We start from the raw sequence: 17,178 nt of genomic DNA, 5'->3' as shown, positions 1-17,178 counted from the left end.
TCATTCTCATCTGCCACGAAGACACTCACAGTCACGTTACTGCTGAGTGGAGGAGAACCGTTGTCTCTGGCTACAACCTGGACCTTGAAGCTCCTAAACTGTTCATAATCAAATGCTCTCACGGCATGGATCACCCCAGTGTCTCCGTTAATGGATACATATGAAGACACGGGGACACCGTTGACCTCACTGGGCAGTAGAGAATAGACCACTGTGCCGTTCTGTCTCCAGTCTGGGTCTCTGGCAGTAACAGAACATATGGAGGAGCCAGGCTTGTTATTTTCACTCACATAGGCGCTGTAGGATTGTTCTTCAAACACAGGAGGGTTGTCATTGACGTCAGAGACAGATAAATGAATTGTCTTTGAGGAGGATAAAGGTGGAGACCCCTCGTCAGTAGCAGTGATAGTTATGTTATAATCTGATATCAGCTCACGGTCTAATTCACTGGTAGTTACTAAGGAATAGTAGTTTTTAATGGAGGGGTTTAGTTTGAAAGGAACATTCTGCTGGATGGAGCAGCGGACCTGTTTATTAACACCAGAATCTTTATCCTGTACATTAATGATGCCCACCTCTGTGCTTGGCAACACATTCTCAGGGATGGGATTGGTCAAGGATTTAAGAGAGATAACTGGGGCATTATCATTAACATCAGTAATATCAATTTTAACGTTGGCAAATGAAGTGAGTCCTGCATTGTCTTTTGCTTGAATACTGAATTCATATATTGACTCCTTTTCAAAGTCTATCTGTCCAACAATAGTTATTTCACCCGTTTTGCTATTCAGGGAAAATAATTTCTTTGCGTCGTCTGAAATTGGACCGAATCCGTATGTCACTTCCCCGTTTGCCCCCTCATCTGCGTCGGTAGCAGACACGGTAATAAAGACATGATTTACGGCAGAGTTTTCCGGCAGACTGACTTTATATTCAGTCATACTAAACACTGGTTTATTATCATTAGCGTCAACCACCGTGACTTGTATAACTACAGTACCGGATCTCTGCGGAGTCCCACCGTCAACAGCAGTAAGTACTAACGTTACCTCCTGTTCTACCTCACGATCTAATTCTTTCTCTAAAACAAGTTCACCGTATTTTCCTCCTCTTGGATTAGTATGAACGGCCAAACTAAAGTGATCGTTCCTTTGTAATGTGTAGCTTTGCACAGCATTCAGGCCTATGTCTGCGTCATGTGCTTGATTTAGAGAAAAGCGAGCGCCTTTGACTGCCAACTCGTGGATTTCAAATTTGACAACGTCATCACTGAATTGTGGAGCATTATCATTGACATCTTGTATTTGCAAAACAATGTTTTGGGACTCTAACGGATTCTCCAATATAATTTCATATTTAAGGGCACATGAAAGTCTCCTGTCGCAAAGCTGCTCTCTGTCGATTATTTCACCGACGATCAATTCACCCGTGTTCAGATTAATATCACAATACCGTTTGCTTCCACCGTCAACATCCAAACGACCTTTCCGAGACAATAGTCCTTTAGCATCAAGTCCGAGATCTTTGGCTATATTTCCTATAACCGACCCGCGTTTCATCTCCTCAGGAATAGAATAGGTCACATCTCCATAGCTGCTGCGCAAGAGGAGAGGAAACAAAGCCAGCCAAAACATCGGTGCAGAGACAGAGAGGCCCAGGTATTCCATTCTCCAGAAAGATTTAGACAAATCCTGCATGTGATGCTCTTATCCAGGTTTATTCTTAAAAAATGTTCACACTACCTCGACGTTGAAATGACAAAACACCAACGTTCTAATCACGACGTACACGAAGTCGGCGCCCATAAGTGGGTGGAGAGAAACGTGAAACATCACTTGCTGGTAGATAGCGACACTCTGTGTACTTTACTAAAACTGCAGGAAACAGTGTGCACCATACCACACTCACTGACTTAATGTTCAGCGGCCAGTCTACCAAAATGAAAATTGCACAAAGCCTGCAATGTATCTGGGATTAAGACATTGAAGTCTAACGTTATGTTTATTATGGATGCAAATGTAGATCTGGGCTTCCATTTCAAGTAATGTTTCACGAGTATGTATTTTAAGCAATATAGGAAAAAAATGGAAATTCCAACTCAGTTGTTTTCGATGAATTAATAACTATGGTATTATCAACGAAACAAGCCTGTCATTGAGCTCATTAGTAAGACTCACAAACTAATGTGTGAAAGACTCTTAGAACAGCACACACGATGTGTTCTGTAAAGCCTCTATTCAAGACAAGTACAGCGCCATGTTGCGTTAAAAAGCTGACAGAAAAAAAGGGAGCTGTCCGGTTGCTGTGGTGCTGACATAGGCACGTTTCCGCGATTAACGTAAAGGCATGAGAGACAGCGACGGACAAAAATATTAGGTACGGTAGAATATTTAGAACTGTTTTACATAGCATTAAAGAAAAACGAAAAATTATTATTTTTCTCAATTGGGAAATATAGTTCTTACCTCGTTAGATTCCCCTGCTGTGTTCAGTGTGGTGATACTTCCTTCAAGAAAATGATCTGGACTCTTTTTTAGTGTCATTTCAGCTGGCAGCGTGTTGTCGTTGTAAGATCTGACAAACTTGAAGTCACTGGTGCGTGAGCCCGTTGTCAGGTAAGCGTCATAATTGTAAGAACTCCGCAGCGTTCCTGTTCCATCCACCTCTGCATAGTTAGGAGGGAAATATGCGCTGGGAATGGCCACAGCTCCATCAAACAACAGTCTAGGTTTCCTCCTGCGGCAAAACCTCACGGCCAGGATGAGAATGATGAAAGTCAGGAAAAAGGTGGAGACGGACACCAGAGCGATGATCAAGTAGGAAGTTAGTTTAGAATCCTTCCCCTCGTAAGACATGTCTTTCAGCTCTGGAACCTCAGCCAGGTTATCTGATATCAGTAGGTAAACAGCACAGGTTGTAGACATGGAGGGCTGTCCGTTATCTTTCACAGATATCACAAGGTTCTGCTTCATACCGTCAGAATCAGAAATGTCCCGCTGGGCCCTGATCTCTCCACTGTGGAGACCGATAGTGAAAAGTCCTGGATCGGTGGATTTCACAATCTGATAGGAAAGCCAGGCATTCTGGCCAGAGTCAGCATCCACAGCTATCACCTTGGAAACCAGGGACCCTGCCAGAGCAGCTTTGGGGACCATCTCAGTCATCAAGGAGTTCCCTGCTGGAGCAGGGTATAATATCTGGGGAGAGTTGTCATTCTCATCTGCTACGAAGACACTCACAGTCACGTTACTGCTGAGTGGAGGAGAACCGTTGTCTCTGGCTACAACCTGGACCTTGAAGCTCCTAAACTGTTCATAATCAAATGCTCTCACAGCATGGATCACCCCTGTGTCTCCGTTAATGGATACATATGAAGACACGGGGACACCGTTGACCTCACTGGGCACTAGAGAATAGACCACTGTGCCGTTCTGTCTCCAATCTGGGTCTCTGGCAGTAACAGAACATATGGAGGAACCAGCCTTGTTATTTTCACTCACATAGGCGCTGTAGGATTGTTCTTCAAACACAGGAGGGTTGTCATTGACGTCAGAGACAGATAAATGAATAGTCTTTGAGGAGGATAAAGGTGGAGAGCCCTCGTCAGTAGCAGTGATAGTTATGTTATAATCTGATATCAGCTCACGGTCTAATTCACTAGTAGTTACTAAGGAATAGTAGTTTTTAATGGAGGGGTTTAGTTTGAAAGGAACATTCTGCTGGATGGAGCAGCGGACCTGTTTATTGACACCAGAGTCTTTATCCTGAACATTAATGATGCCCACTTCTGTGCCTGGTAACACATTCTCAGGGATGGGATTGGTCAGAGATTTAAGAGAAATAACTGGGGCGTTATCATTTACATCTATTATTTCAACCTTAATTTTAGATAAAGAACTTAGGCCTGAATTATCTTTAGCTTGGATACTAAATTCATAAAATGACTCTGTTTCAGCATCAATCTCTGCAATTATGATTACTTCACCTGTTTTAGGATTGAGGGAAAATAATTTCTTTGCATCGTCGGAAATTGGACCAAATCCGTACGTCACTTCCCCATTTGCCCCCTCATCTGCGTCAGTAGCAGACACAGTAATTAAAAGGGAACCTATAGGGGAGTTTTCAGGCAGATTAACTTCATAGATATTCTGAGTAAAGACAGGTTTATTGTCGTTAGCATCAAGCACGGTTACGTGTATAACAACAGTACCAGATCTCTGCGGAGTCCCTCCGTCAACAGCAGTAAGCAGTAACGTCACCTCCTGTTCTATCTCACGATCTAATTCTTTCTCTAAAACCAGTTCACTCTGTTTTTCTCCTCCAGTAATACTATGAACAGCCAAACTAAAGTGATCGTTCCTTTGTAATGTGTAGCTTTGGACAGCATTTAGGCCTATGTCTGCGTCATGTGCCTGATTTAAAGGAAAGCGAGCGCCTTTAACTGCTGATTCTTGAATCCCAAATTTCACAAAGTCTTCGCTAAATTGTGGAGCATTGTCATTTACATCTTGTATTTTCAAAACGATGTTATGTGATTCCAACGGGTTTTCTAAAATAATTTCATATTTTAGGGAGCATGAAAGCCTCGTTCCGCAAAGCTTCTCTCTGTCGATTGTTTCAGCGACAATCAGTTCACCCGTGTTAAGATTGATGTCACAATAAAGTTTGCTTCTACCATCAACATCCAAACGAGCTTTCCGAGACAGCAGTCCTTTAGCATCAAGTCCAAGATCCTTGGCTATATTTCCTATTACCGACCCGCGTTTCATCTCCTCAGGAATAGAATAGGTCACATCTCCATAGCTGCTGCGCAAGAACAGAGGAAACAAAGCCAGCCAAAACATCGGTGCAGAGACAGAGAGACCCAGGTACTCCATTCTCAAGATAGATGTAGACAATTCCTCTCGGTATTGCTCCTACACAGGTTTATGCAGGGAAAAATCATACACTCCACCTCGTCGTCTAAATGACAAAAACACCACTGTTCTTAATAACGACGTACACGACGTCTGCGCCCATAAGTGGGTGGAGAGTGACGTGAAACATCACTTGCTGGTAGATAGCGACACTCTGTGTACCTTACTAAAACTGCAGAAATCTGGGTGCAAAACCCACACACAACATGTTAAGACGTATCAGCACCACGTTGAAAGTGCCTTGCATTTCTCTCTTGTATTTTAAACGCAAGTCATTTAAATGAGTTAATTGATGCAACTTCTTAATTAAAAATCACTACAAAACGCTGTGTATAACGCACACACACTTCAGGACATTCTCTAGTTCAAAGAAGCATCACAATGTTCACTGGGATGAAAGAGACACACGGGAGCTGTCCACAAGCCATGGTTCTGAAACTGGCATTAATCTCAAAAGACAATATGAAGACGATTGTATAGAACAGCGGCTAAAAATAGCATTTGAAAAACAACGAGAGAAACTAACATTTACACAAACTGTGCAGCTGCATCCCTGCTCATTGTATTCACCACAGACAGGATCTCCATGAAAGGTTCTTACCTCGTTAGATTCCCCTGCTGTGTTCAGTGTGGTGATACTTCCTTCCAGAAAATGATCTGGACTCTTTTTTAGTGTCATTTCGGCTGGCAGCGTGTTGTCGTTATAAGATCTGACAAACTTGAAGTCACTGGTGCGTGAGCCCGTTGTCAGGTAAGCGTCATAATTGTAAGAACTCCGCAGCGTTCCTGTTCCATCCACCTCTGCATAATTAGGAGGGAAATACGCGCTGGGAATGGCCACAGCTCCATCAAACAACAGTCTAGGTTTCCTCCTGCGGCAAAACCTCACGGCCAGGATGAGAATGATGAAAGTCAGGAAAAAGGTGGAGACGGACACCAGAGCGATGATCAAGTAGGAAGTCAGTTTAGAATCCTTCCCCTCGTAAGACATGTCTTTCAGCTCTGGAACCTCAGCCAGGTTGTCTGATATCAGTAGGTAAACAGCACAGGTTGTAGACATAGAGGGCTGTCCGTTATCTTTCACAGATATCACAAGGTTCTGCTTCATACCGTCAGAATCAGAAATGTCCCGCTGGGCCCTGATCTCTCCGCTGTGGAGACCGATAGTGAAAAGTCCCGGATCGGTGGATTTCACAATCTGATAGGAAAGCCAGGCGTTCTGGCCAGAGTCAGCATCCACAGCTATCACCTTGGAAACCAGGGACCCTGCCAGAGCAGCTTTGGGGACCATCTCAGTCATCAAAGAGTTCCCTGCTGGAGCAGGGTATAATATCTGGGGAGAGTTGTCATTCTCATCTGCTACGAAGACGCTCACAGTCACGTTACTGCTGAGTGGAGGAGAACCGTTGTCTCTGGCTACAACCTGGACCTTGAAGCTCCTAAACTGTTCATAATCAAATGCTCTCACAGCATGGATCACCCCTGTGTCTCCGTTAATGGATACATATGAAGACACAGGGACACCGTTGACCTCACTGGGCACTAGAGAATAGACCACTGTGCCGTTCTGTCTCCAGTCCGGGTCTCTGGCAGTAACAGAACATATGGAGGAGCCAGGCTTGTTATTTTCACTCACATAGGCGCTGTAGGATTGTTCTTCAAACACAGGAGGGTTGTCATTGACATCAGAGACAGATAAATAAATAGTCTTTGAGGAGGATAAAGGTGGAGACCCCTCGTCAGTAGCAGTGATAGTTATGTTATAATCTGATATCAGCTCACGGTCTAATTCACTGGTAGTTACTAAGGAATAGTAGTTTTTAATGGAGAGGTTTAGTTTGAAAGGAACATTCTGCTGCATGGAGCAGCGGACCTGTTTATTGACACCCGCGTCTTTATCCTGAACATTAATGATGCCCACCTCTGTGCCTGGCAACACATTCTCAGGGATGGGATTGGTCAAAGATTTAAGATAAATAACTGGAGCATTATCATTTACATCTGTTATATCAACTTTTACTTTCGCAAAAGAACTCAGCCCTGAGTTGTCTTTGGCTTGGATACTGAATTCATAAAATGACTCAGTTTCAAAATCAATGTGACCTATTAGGATTATGTCGCCTGTTTTGGGATGAAGGGAAAATATTTGTTTCACACTGTCTGTGATTGGACCAAATCCGTACGTAACTTCTCCGTTTGCCCCCTCATCAGCGTCAGTAGCAGACACAGTAATTAAAACAGAATTAATGGAGGATTTTTCCGGAGCACTGGCTTTGTAAACGTTCTGACTAAACACTGGTTTATTATCGTTGGCATCAAGCACCGTGACATGTATAACTACAGTACCGGATCTCTGCGGTGTCCCTCCGTCAACAGCAGTAAGTAGTAACGTCACTTCTCGCTCTTGTTCACGATCTAATTCTTTCTCTAAAACGAGCTCACTATTTTTTCCACCTCCAGGATTGACATGAACTGCCAAACTAAAATGTTCATTCCTCTGTAAAATGTAAGTTTGGACAGCATTCATTCCTATGTCTCCATCAAGTGCTTCATTTACAGGAAAACGGGCGCCCTTGTCTGCTGACTCTGTAATTTCAAATTTCACAACGTCTTCCCCAAATTGTGGAGAATTATCATTGATATCTTGTATCTGCAAGACTATGTTGTGCAATTCTAACGGATTTTCCAGGATCATTTCATATTTGAGAGAACATGAAAGCCTCTTGCCGCAAAGCTTCTCTCTATCTATCATTTCAGCGACGATCAATTCTCCAGTGTTCAGATTAACATCACAATACCGTTTGCTTCCACCGTCAACATCCAAACGAGCTCTGCGAGACAAAAGTCCTTTAGCATCGAGTCCCAGATCCTTCGCTATATTTCCTATTACCGACCCACGTCTCATCTCCTCAGGAATAGAATAGGTCACATCTCCATAACTGCTACAAAAGAGCAGAGGAAACAAAGCCAGCCAAAACATCGTTGCAAAGACAGAGAGGCCCAGATATTCCATTATCCAGAAAGATGTAGACAATTCCTCTAGTTATTGCTCCGACACAGGTTTATCCAGAAAAAAAAATACACACTACACCTCGTCGTCTAAATCACGAAAACACCACTATTCTTAATCACGACGTACACGAAGTCTGCGCCCATAAGTGGGTGGAGAGCCGTGAAACATCACTTGCTGGTAGATAGCGACACTCTGTGTACTTTACTAAAACTGCAGAAAACAGTGAGCATCATACCACACTCAAAGACTCTATGTTCCGTGAGTCCACCAAGATGAGAGCTGTGCAAAGCCTGAAATGGATCTGACGTCAACGACTTTGAAGTCTAACGTTATGTTTATAAGGGATGCAAATTAAGATATGGGCTTTCATGTCAAATAATGTTTCATTACTATATATAGCATATCAAGCAAAATATAAAGATTTACCAACTCCTTATGCAACGTGATTGTTGACGATTAATCAGTAACTTGTCTATTACAAACGAAACAAGCCTATTATGAAAATCATTGGTAAAACTTTTAAGGAATAAAGTGTGAAAGACTTTAGAACAGCCGACATTCTGTGTTCAGTAAAGCCTCTATTGAAGACAAGCACAGCGCCATGTTACGTTCAAAAAGCTGACAGAAACACAAGGGAGCTGTCCGGTTGCTGTGGTGCTGACACAGGCATTTTTCCGTCTTTAAAGTAACAACATGATATTAGAGACAGCAACTGACTAAAGGATTAGGTACGGAAGAATATTAAGGACTGTTTTACAAAGCCTATATGCATGACATTGAATGATTATATTTCTCACAGGGGAAATTCAGTTCTTACCTCGTTAGATTCCCCTGCTGTGTTCAGTGTGGTGATACTTCCTTCAAGAAAATGATCTGGACTCTTTTTTAGTGTCATTTCGGCTGGCAGCGTGTTGTCGTTGTAAGATCTGACAAACTTGAAGTCACTGGTGCGTGAGCCCGTTGTCAGGTAAGCGTCATAATTGTAAGAACTCCGCAGAGTTCCTGTTCCATCCACCTCTGCATAGTTTGGAGGGAAATACGTGCTGGGAATGGCCACAGCTCCATCAAACAACAGTCTAGGTTTCCTCCTGCGGCAAAACCTCACGGCCAGGATGAGAATGATGAAAGTCAGGAAAAAGGTGGAGACGGACACCAGAGCGATGATCAAGTAGGAAGTTAGTTTAGAATCCTTCCCCTCGTAAGACATGTCTTTCAGCTCTGGAACTTCAGCCAGGTTATCTGATATCAGTAGGTAAACAGCACAGGTTGTAGACATGGAGGGCTGTCCGTTATCTTTCACAGATATCACAAGGTTCTGCTTCATACCGTCAGAATCAGAAATGTCCCGCTGGGCCCTGATCTCTCCGCTGTGGAGACCGATAGTGAAAAGTCCTGGATCGGTGGATTTCACAATCTGATAGGAAAGCCAGGCGTTCTGGCCAGAGTCAGCATCCACAGCTATCACCTTGGAAACCAGGGACCCTGCCAGAGCAGCTTTGGGGACCATCTCAGTCATCAAGGAGTTCCCTGCTGGAGCAGGGTATAATATCTGGGGAGAGTTGTCATTCTCATCTGCCACGAAGACACTCACAGTCACGTTACTGCTGAGTGGAGGAGAACCGTTGTCTCTGGCTACAACCTGGACCTTGAAGCTCCTAAACTGTTCATAATCAAATGCTCTCACGGCATGGATCACCCCAGTGTCTCCGTTAATGGATACATATGAAGACACGGGGACACCGTTGACCTCACTGGGCACTAGAGAATAGACCACTGTGCCGTTCTGTCTCCAGTCTGGGTCTCTGGCAGTAACAGAACATATGGAGGAGCCAGGCTTGTTATTTTCACTCACATAGGCACTGTAGGATTGCTCTTCAAACACAGGAGGGTTGTCATTGACGTCAGAGATGGATAAATGAATCGTCTTTGAGGAGGATAAAGGTGGAGACCCCTCGTCAGTAACAGTGATAGTTATGTTATAATCTGATATCAGCTCACGGTCTAATTCACTGGTAGTTACTAAGGAATAGTAGTTTTTAATGGAGGGGTTTAGTTTGAAAGGAACATTCTGCTGGATGGAGCAGCGGACCTGTTTGTTGACACCAGAGTCTTCATCCTGAACATTAATGATGCCCACTTCTCTGCCTGGCAACACATTCTCGGGGATGGGATTGGTCAGGGATTTGAGAGAAATAAATGGAGCATTATCGTTAACGTCTACAATACCGACTTTAACGTTAGCAGATGAGCTCAGTCCAGAGTTGTCTTTAGCTCGGATACTGAATTCATAAAATGACTCTTTTTCAAAATCAATCTCTCCGATTACGATTACTTCACCCGTTTTGGGATTTACAGAAAATAATGTATTCACGTCGTCTGTTATGGGACCAAATGCATACGTCACCTCCCCGTTTGCCCCTTCATCTGCGTCTGTAGCAGACACAATAGTAACAATAGATCCTAAAGGGGAGTTCTCATACAGATTCACCTGATAGTTATTCTGGCTAAATATTGGTTTATTATCGTTAGCATCAAGCACGGTGACGTGTATTACAACAGTACCGGATCTTTGCGGATTCCCTCCATCGACAGCAGTAAGAAGTAACGTCAATTCTTGCTGTTGTTCACGATCTAATTCTTTCTCTAAAACTAGTTCACTCTGTTTCCCACCTCCAGGATTACTGTGAACACTCAAACTAAAGTGATCATTCCTTTGTAATTTGTAGTCTTGGACGGCATTCAGGCCTATGTCTGCGTCAAGTGCTTCATTTACAGGAAAGCGAGCGCCTTTGACTGCTGACTCTCTGATCTCAAATTTCACATCGTCTTCCCCAAATTTCGGATCATTATCATTGACATCTTGTATTTGTAAAACGATGTTATGTGATTCTAGCGGGTTCTCCAAGATCATTTCATATTTTAAAGTGCACAAAAGTCTCCTGCCGCAAAGCTTCTCTCTGTCGATCATTTCAGCGACAATCAATTCACCCGTGTTCAGATTAATATCACAATACCGTTTGCTTCTACGATCAACATCCAAACGAGCTTTCCGAGACAATAGTCCTTTAGCATCGAGTCCGAGATCCTTGGCTATATTTCCTATTACAGACCCGCGTTTCATCTCCTCAGGAATAGAATAGGTCACATCTCCATAGCTGCTGCGCAAGAGCAGAGGAAACAAAGCCAGCCAAAACATCGGTGCAGAGACAGAGAGACCCAGGTATTCCATTCTCCAGAAAGATGTAGACAATTCCTGAATATGATCCCCCTATGCAGGTTAATCCAGGCAAAATACACACTCTATCTCGACGTCTAAATCACAAAAACACCACTGCCTTTATCACGACGTACACGACGTCTGCGCCCATAAGTGGGTGGAGAGAGAGACGTGAAACATCACTTGCTGGTAGATAGCGACACTCCGTGTACTTTACTTAAACTGCAGAAAACAGTTTGCACCATCCCACACTCAGAGACTCGGTGGCAAGTCTACCAAGATGAAAGTGGCGACTCGGAGGTCTAACGATATGTTTAGTAGGGATGCAAATTTACATCTATGCTTTAATGTCCAGTAAATATGTAGCTAGTTCAGTTCAATTATACTAATCTACCAACTCTAAATTGTAACTCGTTTGTGGTCGAGAAATAATCAACTAGTATTACACACGAAACATTCCTATCATTAAGATAATTAAGACTTCATAAGACTTTAAGACAACAATAACAGACATGCTATTCATTCTACTTTCATTTCAAGACAAGCACAGTGCCAAGTTCGTTTAAATACACTGATACAAACATACGGTAGCTGTCCGGTTGTTGTGGTGCTGAAAACGGCAAACGTTTCCCTGACGAATGTAACGACAACGCAAGTGGCACAGTGACATACAAAAGCATTCGGTACTAAACCATGAAGTAGGTTTGATAAATCCTATCTGCATGGCAATGAAAACAAAAAAAATATTGTACAAGTTGACATTTTTTTCCCCACGCAAAAAAGCCATGCCTCCATTCTTGTAGACCAAGTTGAAATTCAGACGAGCTAAAACCTCTTGTTCTTACATGAAATGTTAATGAGATAAATTTATCACGTTGACAGATAAAAAAACTTTCCTCAATGTACTCAATATGCAGTCCGCCAAATAGATAGAAAAAATATTAATTTTAGCTGATTGTTATGCGGTTAGACAAAATGTGCAGCTGCATTTATGCTCATTTTAATCACCACATACAGGATCTCCATGAAGGGTTCTTACCTCGCTAGATTCCCCTGCTGTGTTCAGTGTGGTGATACTTCCTTCCAGAAAATGATCTGGACTCTTTTTTAGAGTCATTTCAGCTGGCAGCGTGTTGTCGTTGTAAGATCTGACAAACTTGAAGTCACTGGTGCGTGAGCCCGTTGTCAGGTAAGCGTCATAATTGTAAGAACTCCGCAGTGTTCCTGTTCCATCCACCTCTGCATAGTTAGGAGGGAAATACGCGCTGGGAATGGCCACAGCTCCATCAAACAACAGTCTAGGTTTCCTCCTGCGGCAAAACTTAACGGCCAGGATGAGAATGATGAAAGTCAGGAAAAAGGTGGAGACGGACACCAGAGCGATGATCAAGTAGGAAGTTAGTTTAGAATCCTTCCCCTCGTAAGACATGTCTTTCAGCTCTGGAACCTCAGCCAGGTTATCTGATATCAGTAGGTAAACAGCACAGGTTGTAGACATGGAGGGCTGTCCGTTATCTTTCACAGATATCACAAGGTTCTGCTTCATACCGTCAGAATCAGAAATGTCCCGCTGGGCCCTGATCTCTCCACTGTGGAGACCGATAGTGAAAAGTCCTGGATCGGTGGATTTCACAATCTGATAGGAAAGCCAGGCGTTCTGGCCAGAGTCAGCATCCACAGCTATCACCTTGGAAACCAGGGACCCTGCCAGAGCAGCTTTGGGGACCATCTCAGTCATCAAGGAGTTCCCTGCTGGAGCAGGGTATAATATCTGGGGAGAGTTGTCATTCTCATCTGCTACAAAGATACTCACAGTCACGTTACTGCTGAGTGGAGGAGAACCGTTGTCTCTGGCTACAACCTGGACCTTGAAGCTCCTAAACTGTTCATAATCAAATGCTCTCACAGCATGGATCACCCCTGTGTCTCCGTTAATGGATACATATGAAGACACTGGGACACCGTTGACCTCACTGGGCACTAGAGAATAGACCACTGTGCCGTTCTGTCTCCAGTCTGGGTCTCTGGCAGTAACAGAACATATGGAGGAGCCAGGTTTGTTATTTTCACTCACATAGACGCTGTAGGATTGTTTTTCAAATTCAGGATGGTTGTCATTAATATCAGATATTTGAAACCTCAACAGAGCGCTCGAGGATAAGGATGGTGATCCTTCATCTGATGCCGTTATGGTGATATTATACTCAGACACGCGCTCCCTGTCAAGTGGGCCGCTACTCACTAACGTAAAATAGTTTTTGATAGAAGACTGAAGTTTAAACGGTACAGATTCTGAAACGACACACGTCACTCTACTGTTTTCACCATAGTCCGGATCCTTTACGTTGATTATGGCTATTTCAGTGCCGGGTGGAACGTTCTCCGGGATTGGATTGTTAACTGATTTAACAGTTATAGAAGGGGCATTGTCATTGATGTCCGTAATCTCTACCAGCACTTTGCAGTGACCTGCCTGTCCCCCGCCATCCTCTGCCTGTATTTCCACTTCGTAAGAAGAAGCCTTTTCATGGTCAAGTTCTCCTATTACAGTAATTTCCCCGCTATTTCGATCAATTTGGAATAAACGTTTCGTGCTATCAGACACATGATTAATGTAGTATGTTATAATACCATTTACACCTTCATCTTCATCAGTTGCAATAACCTTTACAAGAAAAGTACCTTTTGATGCATTTTCGAGGACTCTAACCGTGTAAATAGATTGTGAAAATACAGGGGCATTGTCATTAAAATCTATGACGAGAACCTGAATAATGGCACTCCCTGATCGTACAGGACTACCGCCGTCAATTGCTGTCAGTGTTATTGAATGATCCCTCTCCTTCTCCCTGTCGAGATTATTTTTCAAAACAAGTTCCACATATCTTTCGTTTTTTCCCTTTGCCTCCAAAACGAAATGTTCATTCTGACCAAGGACATATTGTTGAACTGAATTCACTCCAACATCTAAGTCGCGAGCAGACGTTATTTGAAATCGACTGCCGGTTGGAGCCGTCTCACTGATTTCTAACTTGATTATATCCTTCTGGAAAACGGGCGCATTGTCATTAATGTCTTGTATCTCCAGCGCAATATTGTGAAGCTCCAGTGGGTTCTCGAGGATAAACTCAAAGTGTAAGAGACAGGGAGTAGTAGCTTCACAAAGCACCTCCCGGTCGATGCGCTCAAGAACAATGAAATTCCCAGTGTCCAAGTCTATTCCACAATAGCGTTTTTCGCCGTGGAAGTCCACACGGGCCTTGCGAATCTTCAGTCGCCGAAATTCCAAATCGAGGTCCTTACTCAAGCTTCCGATAACATGCTTCGTTTTAGTCTCTTCAGGGACAGAATAGCGAATGTCTGTTGCGACGGTCTGCATAATTTTAAGCAAAAACAAACACAACTCGATTCGCCATTTTAATCCGCAGGATGAGCGCACCTTCGACATCTTAAATTAAAAAATAGAATCAAAAACCGAAATCTGTTAGCAAGCAGTTTTCCTGCAAGGGAAAACGCTCAACTATTGTAAAAATGTAAACGAACAATTCATAAGCTCTTCAGCTCTAGTCTTTGCAGTGCGACGACTGTAGATGTCTCTTTTGCAGCTCTAATAACATAATGATATGGGAAAGAATGGGAGTGTTCTCAAACTGAGTCCACCGTTTAGTGAATAGCGACACCGTGAGGCTTTGGAAGACAACATGACAGATGCTTTAAATCACATATGGTGGCCAAGCAGCCACATTGGCCGCGCTGCTGAGTATGTTTTATTTGATTTTTTATTTAACCTTTATTTAACCAGGAAGTCCCATTGAGATTAAAAATATATTTTTCGAGGGAGACCTGGCCAAGACAAATTCGTATTTTGAGCATTTGTATACATTTTCTAAGTTTTACCGTACGCAAACAGGATGCTTAGACTAAAGCTCTATCTTTGGTAGCGCATACCGGTTCAGCACCATGGACAGCAATCGTCGCCTGCTTAACCGCTAAATGCGAAGGACATTTTCAATATATAACTCGCTTCGACTAACCAATAAACTGCACATTTTGACAAACCCTATAGATACATGTATGAATGCCTGTGTGTGTGTGTGTGTGTTTGTTTGTACGAGCACGCGCGAGTTCTCCACTTATGCTCGGCAACGCATTAGCTTCTTTTTCTCCCAGCTCGGTCCTTGCAAGTGAAGCATCCTGTGAATGATGCGACCCCCAGACACCATGGTTGGGTGTACAGCCAGGCCTGCCTCGGGGAGAGAGCAGAAACAGTAGCTCAGTTCGCTCGAGCCTTAGAAAACCCTTTCGCTCGGCTAGCAGAAAAAAGCAGCAGAGAGGAATCATTCAGGCACATCTCCGGGCAGCTAAATAGGGCCTACTTACGAGGCACAGACAGCGAAAGGATTGTATATATTCTGTCTTAAACCACTCAGAAATCAAGTGTGTCTTTCACACTAGGATAGCGTTAACTTCGGTTATGTATGCTCTGGGTTGTATTCGTATTTTCTCTCTCTCTCTCTCTCTCTCTCTCTCTCTCTCTCTCTCTCTCTCTCTCTCTCTCTCTCTCTCTCTCTCTCTCTCTCTCTCTCTCTCTCTCTCTCTCTCTCTCTCTCAGACCTCCAGGCCTCTGCCTCTCAGACCTCCAGGCCTCTGCCTCTCAGACCTCCAGGCCTCTGCCTCTCAGACCTTCCTTCAATTCAATTTAGCTTTATTAGCATGACAGTCATTACCGTATGGCCAAAGCAAGATGCACAACCACAGACAACCATAAATTAACAACACCATTCAAAAACAACATAAGGAACTACCTTATGTTGTAACATAAGTTACCTTATGTTACCTTATACCTACTGTAACCTTCTGTGTGTGAACTCACATGTGAGCGTCCATATTTTACTGTAAATCCAGATAAAATAAAACCAATGTTCAGATATTTAAGAAAGAAAAGTTTATTTTGTGATTTATAAACAAAACACATTACCAGATTCATGAAATGATAAAAATTAAGAATCACTATTATCACCGTTACACTTATGAGCAGGTGTACAAAAAGGTTTGTCAACAGATCTGTAGGACCCTAGGTGATGTCCAAGCCTTATCAGTGCCAGCCAGGCACTCGCTGTCCAGGGAGACAGTCACTACACACAAACAGAATACATCAACGTTTCATCTTTTTTTCAGTATAAGTTTTTGTAGAAATGTTCTCTCTTTTTTTGAGCGTTTTTATATTTATTTTTTTATTTTTTTTATTTTTTCAAATGGGTAAGGAATAGATATGGACGGTGAATATATGAGTCAGATTCACGTTACAGTGTTGGCTTGATCATCATTTCAAAGTTTAACACAAGGTACAGAATTAATTTTGCATTTCTTACAAAATCATAAGGAGCATAAAGTAAAAGGTATTTCAGAGCGTAACACTACAGCATTTACGTATAACTAGAAGGTTAGTTCAATTTAACTTCAACAGGATATAAAATGTGACTCCTGCTTGTTTATTCCATGACTTATAAGTATGAATGTTTGTATCGGTGTGTAGGTGCTGCTGTGTCTGTGTGTGTCTGATTGAGAACATGTGTTTGTATTTAAGAGTATGTTGAATCTACATATATTTCAACAGAGAAAATACTCTGGGATAAGTGATAAATGGCTGAAAGAAATGAAAAACATATCTATCTATATATATATCTATATAGTATCTGTTTCATCTGCTTACAACATGCAAACGGCCACTTAGTGATCTGACAATATTGATTTACACCTGAAGGGGAGCCGTCATGTTCACGAGGGGAACTGTCCAATAGCAGCGCTGATATCACCCACATGCCCCTTCTGATTGGTCAGATATCAGCCAGCATGTATCCATCACGATGAATCTATGCAAACTAACCTCACTAAACTCATCTCCAGACTTTATGCTGTGTTGTACAACACCACAAAGTGATGAAGGTGCTTGACAACATGAAACAACGTCAGGGTTGCAGAGTTACTTGATCCTCTGCCCGGAAATCCACCAATCACCCACATCCAGGTTC

General features: G+C 42.9%; 3 protein-coding genes across 4 annotated transcripts in view; all 3 read right to left on the bottom strand.

The window, feature by feature from the left end:
• Nucleotides 1-14,554, bottom strand: part of LOC124484882 (protocadherin gamma-C5-like) — a 97,340-nt gene extending 82,786 nt beyond the window's left edge. Inside the window, exon 1 of one of the 2 annotated variants that reach the window (XM_047045999.1) lies at nucleotides 12,186-14,554. In XM_047045999.1, coding sequence (XP_046901955.1) covers nucleotides 12,186-14,525 — 2,340 coding nt within the window. In that variant the 5' untranslated portion in view covers nucleotides 14,526-14,554. Of the gene's footprint in view, nucleotides 1-2,465; nucleotides 4,960-12,185 lie in introns of those variants that run through there. The other variant, XM_047045985.1, reaches the window with a different exon arrangement.
• Nucleotides 5,265-8,043, bottom strand: LOC124485467 (protocadherin gamma-A11-like). Its single transcript, XM_047047100.1, has 2 exons — nucleotides 5,518-8,043; nucleotides 5,265-5,276 (listed from the first exon to the last, which is right to left on the bottom strand). Exons 1-2 carry the CDS (start codon nucleotides 7,927-7,929, stop codon nucleotides 5,265-5,267), a joined length of 2,424 nt encoding a protein of 807 aa, XP_046903056.1. The 5' UTR covers nucleotides 7,930-8,043.
• Nucleotides 8,723-11,279, bottom strand: LOC124485463 (protocadherin beta-16-like). The gene has a single exon (XM_047047095.1). The coding sequence runs from the start codon at nucleotides 11,156-11,158 to the stop codon at nucleotides 8,723-8,725; it is 2,436 nt and encodes an 811-aa protein (XP_046903051.1). The 5' UTR covers nucleotides 11,159-11,279.
• Nucleotides 14,555-17,178: the final 2,624 nt, after the last annotated feature.

The sequence above is a fragment of the Hypomesus transpacificus genome, chromosome 23, assembly GCF_021917145.1.
Source record: "Hypomesus transpacificus isolate Combined female chromosome 23, fHypTra1, whole genome shotgun sequence".
In the NCBI taxonomy this organism is placed as follows: Eukaryota; Metazoa; Chordata; class Actinopteri; order Osmeriformes; family Osmeridae; genus Hypomesus; species Hypomesus transpacificus.
The sequence above is the reverse complement of the archived record's forward strand: the minus strand, read 5'-3'. Positions and strand labels throughout refer to the sequence as shown.

Bases quoted from the DNA above. Each gene is read 5' to 3' on its own strand.
- LOC124485467 (XM_047047100.1), bottom strand. From the start codon at position 7,929: ATGGAATATCTGGGCCTCTCTGTCTTTGCAACGATGTTTTGGCTGGCT.
- LOC124485463 (XM_047047095.1), bottom strand. From the start codon at position 11,158: ATGGAATACCTGGGTCTCTCTGTCTCTGCACCGATGTTTTGGCTGGCT.